Here is a 13,194-nt window from a genome sequence, read left to right on the forward strand (position 1 = left end):
GCAACTCCTCTACCGCCTACGTCAAATCCGTCATCAAAACCCAGATGCAATTCATCAGTGCTTCGTTAGAGATGGCTTGATTAAAGTGAGAAAGACTTCAGGAGGTAAAATGTTTACAATTGCTAATGAGGATAACCTCAACACTTTCCTCTCCCAATGTGGTTTGTCTCACCTTATTATCACTCTCAATGAGTCAACATAATTAACCCCCTTGTCACCTAGTGCGGGCTAGGTATCCTAAGTCTCCTTGTTTCACTTTTTAAATTAATTTTTAATTTACTCGTTACTAGTCATTTACTGGACTTAATTAATTGAGTGCATTAATATTTCTTTAGGTCTTATTAATTATACAGTCATAACTGAACTATTTATAGTTAATAATCATTATCTTAAATTTGCCTATGTTTATTATTCAACTTTTTTCTTTGATTTCATTTATTACCTAGTTTGCCTAGCCTCGCCATACTCCCTTACTCCATTGTATCCCTGGCTTTGCTTGTGTCTCAAAATGCAAATTATTACTTACAGTGTACCTGAGAGTACTTGTAAGCAATCTACCTAATTTTTCTTTTTTTGTTCATTTGTGTTTGTATTGTATAGTCTTGTTTATATATTTTTTCCCCCTTTTATATCAAAATTTTATTTTGTAATTGCCATTCTAGCCTTGTTTTCCTACAACCAGCCTTTTTTTGCAGACAAGTATAGACCCAGAACTAAACCTCTTATCCACTATCTATGAAAATCATCACTTTAATGATCAAAATTGCAGATATTTTACAGCACATGATGTAAACAATGTATTAACACATAATCACAATATCTCTGTGATCAACTTGAACGTCAGATCCCTAGATAAACACTTCGATGATGTTAGTGCCTTGACTGAAACTATTGACAACACATTCTCTTTTATTATACTTACTGAAACGTGGTTAAAGAGGATACTACTCAACTCTTTAACATGTCTAACTACTCGGCAATTCACAACTGTCGTCAAATTCAGAGAGGTGGTGGTACGGCTCTTTACTACCACCAAGAACTAACATGCTTAAAAGTAATTAGCAATAGAAACTGCCGTGGGGAGTATATCTTCGCCAGCTTCAGAGTCAAGGGTGGCGAGTCTGTCCTGTCTGTGGGTGCAGTCTATAGAATTCCTAACACAGATGTGTCTGAATTCAACTCAAACCTTAGAAATCTAACACTAGATAACAGACTGAACAAAAACCATCTAATTATCGCAGGGGACTTTAATATTGACCTCTGCGAGCCAGAACACCCTACTGCTGTTAGCTTCCTCAACTGTATGAATTCCTGCTTCCTCATACCCTTAATCACTAGACCTACTAGAATCACTGATAGTACTGCCACGACTCTAGATCACATCTGGACCAACATAACCTCTCCACTTACTTCAGGTATAATCACCGATAGCACTACAGACCATTACCCCACATTTCTCTTAACAAATATTAACAAACCACCTCTAGAGTCAAGGGAGTTAAGCTTTAGGCTGCACAATGAAACTGCTATAGACAGTTTTATAACTGCTGTTAATGTCAACTGGGAGTCCGAGTTAGGTAACATAGGGGACATCAACCTAGCAGTGCAATCTTTTCTTCAAAAAACTCTTAGCCTTTATAACACCCACTGTCCTATGCTTACAAAACAAGTCACAACTAAAAGGCTTAACAATCCTTGGCTTACAAAGGGAATACTTAAATCCATTAATAAAAAACATGACCTTGAGAAGAAGTATAGGTTCGGAACCATCTCCAAAGAATTCTCAAAGAATTACTCATTATTGCTATCTAAGATAATTAGACGAGCAAAAACTAAATACTACGAGGATAAATTTACCCAAATAAAGAGCAACAATAAAAAAACTTGGAGCACAATTTCACAAATATTGGGATCAAAGAAGATTTTAAATTTACAGTCTCCGTGGTGTAGTGGTAAGACACTCGCCTGGCGTTCCGCGAGCGCTATGTCATGGGTTCGTATCCTGGCCGGGGAGGATTTACTGGGCGCAATTCCTTAACTGTAGCCTCTGTTTAACGCAACAGTAAAATGTGTACTTGGATGAAAAAACGATTCTTCGCGGCAGGGGATCGTATTCCAGGGACCTGCCCGAAACGCTACGCGTACTAGTGGCTGTACAAGAATGTAACAACTCTTGTATATATCTCAAAAAAAAAAAAAAAATAACAAACCAACACTCCTGTCCAATAACGATGGTCAACTTTCAGCCTCAGATTCTGCTATTGAGTTCAATAGGTTCTTCTTTTCCATTGGGTCATCCCTTGCAAATGATATTCCATCTTCCAGTACTGATGTTAAGGACTATCTTACAGGTAACTATCCACAGTCTCTGTACCTAAAGCCTACTAATTCCACTGACGTTAATGAGTTAGTTTAGTTAGTTTAGTTCATTTATTATGCACCCCATACCCATCTTGTGGGCGGTAGTGGAAAGGGTTGCAGAGGCACGTAATGGGCTCAGGGACTGAACCCCACAATTCATTTAGCTAAGCAAGTTACAATCTTGATGAGCTAGTTACAAAATTCAATATAAGTCGTCACATCAACAATGGGTTCGAGATCGACCTCAAGTACACGTTCTAAATTAAGCAACTGACATATGTGGAGAGCTAGTGTCACAATTTATATGTTTGTCCTGCACACCGCCCCCCATCCAGTGGGCAAAGGTGGATAGGTTACAATCACTTAGTTACTACCTACAGTTAAAAAACTGGGGATATTTGGCTAAAATTTCTGGTAGCAGATCATTTTGAATGAAATATTGACACATCGCTGGAACATTGGTTATAGAATTGTCTCTAAATTCACGTATCTTTTCGCACTCCATCACATAGTGACGGAGGGTGTGCGAATAATTTTGTTGACACAGTTTACATTTTTTCATGTCTACATCAGCAGATAATGAGAATTCCCAGAGATACTTGTAACCGAGTCTAAGCCGAGCAGTAGTAACATCTAGAAGTCTGCTGATTTTATTGGATGATCTATAGATGTGTGGCTCCTCTTGCATGATAGTATGATGATAGATGGAATTACTGGTGTCAATTTCACTTGGCCTCAGATCTACAAGATCTTTTTGAAGTTCTCGGTGTACTGCTGCTCTCAGATTGCTCATTGACAATCCAAGGTTACACTCAACGGCTCCTTTAAAGGCAGATTCTTTGGCTAACTTATCAGCTCTATCATGCATTCGGAGGCCAACATGAGATGGAGACCACATGAAATGGACTCTGTTACCATCCTTAATCAGTTTGTTGTATTTGTGTCTAGCTTCGGACACGAGCATGTTACAGTTATGTCTTAAAGAGTTGAGAGCATTTAAGGATGATAAGGAGTCACTTACAATTAATGTATCAAGTTTTGAGACTTGTACACATTTCAGAGCAAGGATCAAGGCAAATAGTTCAGTCTGAAGGGTAGAGGCCCAGTTGTTTATACGGACTCCCCACTCAAAGTATAGGCCATCGTCCATTGTCAGGACAACTGCACTTCCAGCTGCACCCGTGGTGCGGTGTAGGGAACCATCAGTGTATATAATTTGAGAGAGAGAATGCTCTGTGGACAGAGCATCAATATGGCTTAAGACGTTGAGCTTTGCCTCAAGACGAAGCTTGGGCTGATCTCTAATTTGCTTCTTGGGTGGAAAGGGAGGGATTAAAACTGGAAAGGGTGTAACCTCCCACGGTGCAGGAAAGTGCCGTTGTTGTTTCTCTTTGTACAAATCATGAACCCCCATACATTCTGAGTTGAGTTCCAGTTTTTGTTATCCATTTGGAACAATGCTGATCTTCAAAAAAGAAATTCTGGAGGGCTTCTGTGCAAGGATTAGGATGAGTTAGCCTAAGCATTTTTATACCAATTTGACAGTTAATTTTAGTAACACAATCAACAACGCTCAGAATATTAAGTTCCTTTCTCATATTAAGTATCTTTGTGGTACGAGGGCACCCAAGGATTATCCTCAAGGCTTCGTTCTGCAATTTTTCAAGCCCTCCAAGCTTTCTTTCAGGCATCAAAACAAGCTGAGGTGCAGCATAATCCACTAAAGATCTAATGTATGCAAGGTACATCATTTTGACAATTCTGACATTGACACCATAGCCTGAGTGATAACCTGCAACAGCCCTGAGAGCTCGGAGCCTCTCTTTAAACTGACGACAGAGTCTGAATACAACAGGACCATACAGTGGCACCTCAAGGCCAAGGTATTTGAATCTGTTTACATAGTCAAGCTGGAAGCCATCAGACAGTTGCATCTTGCGAACAGCTCCTCCCTGCCTGGGTGGGCGCCGATTTAGTATCTTTGTTTTCTCTGCTGAGATAATTAAACCTAGGTCCTGACATGAGTCTAGTACAGAGTTAGGAGTGTTCTGCGTGTTAGCATACCCAGTGGTGTGTATCATTATATCATCAGCATAGCTAATGATGTGGACGTTGGGTTTGCTCGGTATAGAGTTTAACAGCGTGTTTATTAAGATATTAAATAAAGTAGGATTGAGGACACCACCCTGCGGGGTACCTAGTTCAAAGTCTCTTGTTACACTCCTATGCCCCTGGAAAAATACAGATGACTTCCTGTTGGATAAGTAGCCCCTGATCCAACGAAGAAGCCGACCACCAATATTCATTCTTGCAAGCTCACTCAAGATAACATGTCTATTTGCAATATCAAAGGCAGACTTAAGATCTAGGAAGGTGGTATGACTTTTCAGTGTGCAGGGTAAGAAAGGTGTTGATGCAATGATGCACACACTCCTTCCATGCATGAAGCCATATATCTGGGGGGATAGCATGGTTCTTATTCTATGGAGGAGACGGTTTAGGACCATTCTCTCGAATGTTTTGCAAATGCAGCTAGTAAGGGAAATTGGGCGGAAAGCATTCTCTTGATTTGGCTTGGGAATTGGAATGATTATACTGTTGGTTCAAGAGTTAGGAAGCTCCCCAGTAACATAGCTCATATTATACAGCTCAAGCAGGGGATTCCCTGGTACTAAAGGGAGCAGACGCAATATGTCATAAGTGATACCATCTTCACCGGGGGATGTGGCTTTGCCTTTGTTTAGGGCCGCGAGTAATTCAAACTCAGTAAATGGCACGTTGCATTCATCTTCCTTGTGGAGCATGAAGTCAACAAGCCTTTCTCGATCTCCGTAACCAGCATTTAATCTGAACTGTATGTCTGGGGGAAGATTATTGAAGCTAGAGGTGGTTGCCCAAGCATTGACTAACTCGTTTGCTTTGTGTAGAGGGTGAGGGTGTGCTACTTGGCCGATCTTATCGCCTTTAATTCTTTTAATATCCTTCCATGCCTGGCTGAGGGGGGTATGAGAGTTGAGACTGTTGACAAAAGTTTCCCAGTTATCTTGCCTGAGCTCTGTCATGCGCTCCCTCACCTTGGCTAGGGCTTTCTGAAAGAGCTTGAGCATTGCTGGCGTACGTGTTTCCCTATATGCAAGCCCAACTCGTCTGGCAGTGCGTTTCAAAGTACGCAGTTTGGGGTCATTGTAATAGGCATGGTGTTTATTACCTTTCATATCGTTCCGACTATTGGATGGTGCAAGGGGGCCGACCTAAAGGGTCAGCAAACATCTGAATGCTCTGTACTAGATCGTCGTTAAATGTCTGGACTGTGGAGGGATCATAAGTGCTGTACCACTCTGACACATGAGCAACAAAGTCTTCACGTCGAGCAGGAGGAACACTGAGCCGTTTGCGTTTGAAAGTCCCACCGGGCAGGATGGTATTTCCTACACATAGAGTATTCAATCTAGGGTGATGATCTGACAGCAAATCTGTTACAATAGATGATGTGCACCAGACGTGAGAGTCGTTGAAACCAATACAGAGGTCTAGAATGCCTCCACAAATATGCGTGGGTTCAAGGTCACCCACAATCTGCACATCTTGGTGACTATTTAGTAGCGACAGCAGTTGATTCCCGTTACCGTTACTGAAGCGAGAGCCGCCAATGTCCTTGTGTCTAGCATTGTAGTCACCAAGAATGATGGAGGGCTCTGCATGAGCGCAGGCCGGAGGATCAATATAATTTAACTTTCCTGCTGGAGCATATAGATTACATACATTGAGAACAGAGTTGCCCACATAGATCCTCACTCCATGATACTGTTGACCGGCAGTTTGTTTTTCTGGCAGAAGTTGATGGGGTAGGGATTGTTTGATGTATAGAATGCAAGAGTTACTGGATCTGAGGTTGTAAGAAACAAATGAGGGCAATTTCGGGGGTGAGGATCTTGCGGGAACTCTGCACTCCTGGAGACATACAATATAGATGTGTTCAGTTGTTACTTTGTGATGTAAATCTGAGAACCTTTTTTTGAGGGATGCAATGTTCCAGCTAAGGACGGATAACTTAGTTAATTGTGCATTTAAAGTCATCAGCATTATATATTGATATTATTAGTTCACTTAATATTTATTATCTATATACATATCATCTATTGCACTACGATATAAGTCCAGGAACATTTCTTAATTTATTACCAATGTCACACATTTGCCTCCAATGGTCTAGTACAATTTGTCGGTCATTTCCAGCTATAGAGTCGTTTTGAACATACCTTAACACAGCGTTGGCTGTTAACCTGCGTGGAAGGGCTCCACTACACAAGGTTTCAAGATCACTAGAAGTTTCCCCTGATGGGCAAGCGAACACATGTTTGGAGGGTTCAGGGGTGGAAGGGGGAGTTTGGCGGGCAGCACATCGCCGTTGCCAGATAGTGACTTTGTGGACCCATCGCACGCTCGTCAATTGTTTTCTAATGATGGTGCCACCTCCTCAGTGGTCCCCCACGACACATCAGAAGGCGGTTACATTAATAAAGGAGGTAATCCGGCAGACATAAACAATTATAGACCAATATCGAACCTACCCATACTATCAAAAATATTTGAAAAAATTATCTACAAACAGCTTTACTCCTACCTCGTAAAATTCGACATTCTTAGCCCCTGTCAGTTTGGATTCCGCTCTCAAAAGAGTACCAACGATGCAATTATTAGTCTCCTTGATATAATTTACTCAGCCCTTGACAAAAATGAATTTCCGATTGGACTCTTCATTGACCTGAGAAAGGCCTTTGATACTGTTAATCACGATTACCTCTTATGTAAACTCCATCATTATGGAATCCGAGGCCATGCACTGGACTATATCCAATCCTATCTTAGTGATAGACACCAATGTGTAGCCATCAATAATATAACCTCTCCCACTCTACCAATAACCGTTGGAGTGCCACAGGGCAGCATCTTGGGACCTCTTCTATTTCTTATATACATCAATGATCTGCCTAATGTCTCTAACATTCTGAAACCTATTTTGTTTGCTGATGATACTACCCTCATCTACTCCAACCCCAACCCACATACACTAAATGATGTTGTTAATAATGAACTAAAAAAAAGTCCACTTATGGATGTCAACCAACAAACTAACACTTAACATAGAAAAGACCTACTACATCCAATTTGGAAGCAAATCTACAAATGCAATTCAGCTTCAGATAGACAATGTAAACATTAGCAATAAAAATGATGGAAAGTTTCTTGGCCTATTCCTAGACAAGAGACTCAACTTCAGTACCCACATACAACACATAACTAAGAAAGTCTCTAAAACAGTTGGTATACTCTCCAAAATCAGATATTATGTACCTAACTCTGCTCTCATCTCTCTATATTATGCACTAATCTATCCCTATCTCAACTATGGTATCTGTGCATGGGGTTCAACCACTGCAAACCACCTCAAGTCCTTCATCACCCAGCAAAAATCTGCTATCAGAATAATATCAAATTCTGCTTTCAGACAACACTCAGCCCCCTTGTTTAACTCCCTAAACATGCTAAACATAATCTCACTCCATAAATTCTCTTGTGTCAACTACATTTACAAAACCCTGTTCTTAAATGCAAATCCTGCTCTGAAACTCTTCCTGGACAGATGTAATAGGACCCATTATCACCACACCAGAAATAAATATCTCTTTGATATCCCCAGAGTTAAACTTAATCTGTGTAAACACTCTATGCAAATAAAGGGACCCAGTTTATGAACTCACTCCCTACTGAATTGAAAAGCTGTCCAACTTTTACATCATTCAAAATCAATACTAAAAAGTACCTAATTTCATCTTCATAGTTTTTCACTTTTTGCCCTAAAATTGCACTATATCTTTTGCTACCCAATCTCCCAACCTTTATGTTCCCAATTTGAACATCTTTACCATTGTGATCATTGCTGTCTTCTTATATGTGCTGCCAATCTGCTGTGTGGTGTTTATTAATCTTGTTTATCTGAATCTTTTGCTACCCAGTCTCCCAATCTTTATGTACCCAATCTGAACATCTTTACCATTGTGATCATTGCTGTCTTATATGTACTGTCAATCTGCTGTATGGTGTCTGTTAATCTTGTTTAAATTACTAATCAAGCTGTCAATGTAATCAATCAGAGCTTTAATATAACAATGTGCTTTAATATACTTACTAAGCTCTCTCATCTCATTTTTCTCTTGCAATGTATCTTTATCATTTATCAATTCTGATAGAAATTACCTACTTAAAATTATCTGTTAGATTAAGGACCTGCCCGAAACGCTGCGCGTACTAGTGGCTTTACAAGAGTGTAAATACTGCACTATCCAAGGTATTCTCACAAACCCAATGTACATTCTTGTATATATATAAATAAATAAAATAAATAAATAAATAAATGAGATAATCCTTTCCCTTAAAATCAAGTCTAGTGCCCTTGCGGAGATACCAACTTTAATTTACAAAAAAGCCTCCAGATCTTTAGCCCCTGCTATTGCATTGCTCTTCAACAAGTCACTTGAACTCCAAACCTTTTCAGATATTCTAAAAAAAAACGAGAGTAACCCCTGTCCACAAATGTGTGATCTCACAGATGTTAACAACTACAGACCTATATCAATCCTGCCAAACTTGTCAAAAATATTTGAAAAACTAATCTACAAGCAGTTTACTCTTATCTAGCCAAACACAATATACTTAGCTGTTGTCAATATGGCTTCAGACCCAAAAAAAGCACTAACGATGCACTTATTAGTATGATTAACATGATTCATGCAGCTCTTGATAAAAATGAGTTCCCTGTTGGGTTATTTGTGGACCTGCGTAAGGTTTTTGACACTGTCAACCACCAAAACCTTCTTCTTAAATTACATCATTATGGAGTCAGAGGACACTCCCTGCAGTACCTCAAATCTTACCTTACTGACAGGCTCCAGTATGTTTCTGTGAATAATTCAATTTCTCCCACCCTACCCATCAACATCGGTGTTCCTCAGGGCAGCATACTTGGCCCTCTCCTCTTTCTTATCTACATTAATGACCTTCCAAATGCCTCCCAACACCTCAAACCAGTTCTATTTGCTGACGACACAACCTTCATTTACTCGAGTCCTGACCCCCTTGCTCTAAATGCCACAATAAATACTGAGCTAAATAAAGTCTATCTTTGGCTAACGGCCAACAAACTCACCCTTAACATTGACAAAACTTTCTATATTCTGTTTGGCAATAAATCCTCTAATCAAATAAATCTCAGAATAAATAATACCCAAATTTGTAACAAATTAGATAGCAAATTCCTTGGCGTTCTCATTGACCACAAGCTGAATTTCCAGGGGCACATTCTAAATATATCAAAAAAAGTTTCAAAAACTGTTGGTATTCTTTCTAAGATCAGATATTATGTACCCCGCCCTGCCCTGGTTACTCTCTATTACTCCCTTATCTATCTATATCTCAACTATGGTATTTGTGCTTGGGGTTCTACTACCCAAAATAATTTACGTCCTCTAATTACTCAACACAAAGCTGCTATTAGGACAATATCCAACTCTGGCCCCAGACATCACTCGGTACCCCCCTACTCAAATCTCTGAATATGTTAGATATTAAGTCACTGCACATTCTCTCATGTGTATTATACATATATAAAACGCTGAACTGTAATGCCAATCCTGACCTCAAAAGCTTCATTGAAGGTTGTAACAGATCCCATGAGCACCACACCAGAAATAAATTCAGTTTTGATATTCCAAGAGTACGACTTAATCAAACTAGAAATGCTTTACAAATCAAGGGACCCAGATTATGGAATGACCTTCCCAACCATGTTAAAGACTGTACCTCTCTCAACCAGTTTAAGATAAAAACGAAGCACTACCTAATAAATTCCCTGTAACCTACCTTACCCCTCTATTGTCAACCAATGTCTGTTTTCTTAAACAACGCTGTTTGTCGACCTAATTGTATTTGTGCTGCTTTTTCAGCCATGTTTCCCCCTTTTTTTATCTTTATTTTTATTTGTTCTCAACACATTTTATTCTTTATACTCAAATAGTATAAATAGTTTTATTTTCTGCCCGAAACGCTTTGCGTAATAGTGGCTTTAGGCATTGTATGTACGAGCTCTATCTATAAAGCCAACAAACTTTGTAAAATCTCTTTATGTATGTACCTTTACCTAAATAAAAATTATTATTACCTAAATAAAAATTATTACCTAAATAAAAATTATTATTATTATTATAGTATTAAGTTTTTAGTTATTAATGTTTTTCCTGCCTGAAACGCTTTGCGTAATAGTGGCGTTAGGCATTGTATGTACTAGCCCTATCTATAAATCGATCAATTTATAAAATATCTTGTATGTATGTACCTTACCTGAATAAACATTTTATTTTATTTTCATTTTTATATGCTTCAGAAGTCAGTTTTTCTATTCCCTGTGTAAGATTCTTATTTCTTAGAACATTTTCCCATTGAATGTTTGTAAGTTCCCTGTTTATTTTCTTCCAGTCTATCCTCTTATTATTAAAATTGAATTTATTGAATAGCCCTTCTCGCTTGTTGTTTCTCTTGGGCCTACTACCGTTATTAATGTTAGTTTGCACTTCAATGAGCTTGTGGTCCGAGTACGTAGTGTCTGAGACAGTAATGTCTCTGATTAGCTCCTCATTGTTCGTGAATATCAGGTCCAGCATGTTTTCGTTCTTAGTTGGTTCTGACTGAGCGAGAATTTGTCACATAATCTCAGTAGTTCTCTGACCTGTGGTTGGTTATTTCCAGGCTGACTTCCTGCTATGATGTTATTGTTTACTATTCTCCATTGTAAACTGGGTAGATTGAAGTCTCCAAGGAAGATGATATCTGGTACTGGGTTTGCTAGGTTATCAAGGATATTCTCTATTTTGTGGATCTGTTCAGTGAATTCCTCAACTGTTGCATCTGGCGGTTTGTATATTAAAATAATAAGTAGATTCATATTTTCTACCTTGATTCCAAGTACCTCTACCACCTCATTGGACGAGTTCAGGAGCTCTGTGCATGCCAGCTCCACTTTAATATACAGACATACTCCTCCACTTGACCTAATTACTCTGTCACATCTATATAGATTATAATTCGGAATCCAAATTTCACTATCCATGTGGTCTTTTGTGTGGGTTTCTGTAAATGCACCAAATATTGAGTTCGATTCTATTAGGAGGCCATTTATGAACTTAACTTTATTTCTTGATTTTGGTTTCAAGCCTTGTATGTTTGTAAATATGAATGATTTCCCATATTGCGTGTCACTTTTGGTGGGCTTTGGCAGTTCTCCTCCCACTCTACCCCGGTCCAGGGTGTGTTGTTTTGGAAGTAATTCGTCCAGTTTTGGTAGTAGGACGGGTGTTGTGTGGTGTAGTACCTGTGTGCTTGTTGATAATTTGTATTCCAGTCTTGTGGGTATCTCCCTTCCCCTCTGTAATCCTGTAATGGTTCCATCTGACTGTTCCTCTCTCTTATATTTACTACTCTGTTTCTGCCTTCCTCTAAAAAATTTCCAGTAGTGTCATATTGATCTTCCCGTCTATAACGCTCTGTACCTCTCACGTGGAATTCCGGACACTGAAGATTGTAGCATTTTTTGTACCTAATTGAAAATTGACATAAACGCATTGCGTAATAGTGGCTTTAGGCATTGTATGTACTAGCTCTATCTATATATCAATCCATTAATGTAACATCACTTGTATGTATGTATGTACCTTACCTGAATAAACATATTTATTTATTTATTTATAATTTAGGGTGGAAGTATCTACACCCTGTTCCAAAACGGCATGTACCCTTCGCCAACATGTTCCTGCATTTTCGAGGATGCAGAAAATTGCATTTTGCTCCTAATTTTCCATATTTGCATATTCCTTTAGCGTAGAATTTGCAAATATGTTCCGGTTTTGCGTTTTCAAGGTAATTATACCTGTGTCTGTCTTGTCTACCTCTTTATTGGAGCCATCTCCGGTTTTCGTCCCAATTCCTTCATCTATGCACTCTATCTCACTGTTGCTCTCATTGTTTATATTACCTGGCTCTGCAATATTGCTGTTATTTTGTACCACAATACCCTCTTCCTCCACACTACTGCTGCGGTTCTCTAAACTATCTGTTCCTGTGTTTTGGTTGTTATCCAATGTTGTCTTTTCCCAGTCCGCATATATCACTGGTAACTTGTCTGTGAATGATAATCTCTGTGACTCGGGAATGTTTTTCATCAGTTTAGTTATGTTCTCTAACATTAATCTGTCATCTTTGCAAACCCAGTAAATTCCTTGCCTTTTTGTGCATCCTGGAGATAATTCTGTACAGCCCAGGTGAAATCTTATGTTACAGATGCAACACTTGACGCCTACATTATGTCTTCCCAGTACTCCCGAACACTCGCCACACCTCTCCATTGTCTGATGTATTGTATTATATTTGTGCTTCACTTGTTGATGTCATTCCTTTTAACTCTTTATAAAATTATATGTATATATTTATATATTTAATATTTATAATATTATATGTATACCGTATATTTGTAATATTATGTATGTTATTTTGTTCAAACTTTATGGCAGGTAAATAGGGTAGCGAAGCTGGTCCCCCGGTGCGGTAAAGTTGACCTCTTGTTGTCCCAGATTGATGTCACCAGTTTCTAGTTACTCGATTTATAACACTGATTTATTCTTTGCTTGTATTCTTACAAGGAATTTTCCACCTAATTTCCGGCTTGCAATGGTACTCAATCACTTTATTACTAATTCCTAGATCCACATTTTCATATTACACTAT

General features: G+C 38.9%; 1 protein-coding gene across 1 annotated transcript in view; it reads right to left on the reverse strand.

Annotated features, from left to right (window-relative positions):
- Positions 1-811: 811 nt before the first annotated feature.
- LOC138371899 (uncharacterized) overlaps positions 812-13,194 on the reverse strand; it is a 29,094-nt gene continuing 16,711 nt past the window's right edge. The window contains exons 2-4 of the mRNA XM_069336947.1: positions 12,485-12,592; positions 5,988-6,098; positions 812-888 (exon numbers count right to left, since the gene is read on the reverse strand). Coding sequence (XP_069193048.1) covers positions 812-888; positions 5,988-6,098; positions 12,485-12,592 — 296 coding nt within the window. The remainder of the gene's footprint in view (positions 889-5,987; positions 6,099-12,484; positions 12,593-13,194) is intronic.

Source organism: Procambarus clarkii, chromosome 37 (genome assembly GCF_040958095.1).
Source record: "Procambarus clarkii isolate CNS0578487 chromosome 37, FALCON_Pclarkii_2.0, whole genome shotgun sequence".
Lineage (NCBI taxonomy): Eukaryota > Metazoa > Arthropoda > Malacostraca > Decapoda > Cambaridae > Procambarus > Procambarus clarkii.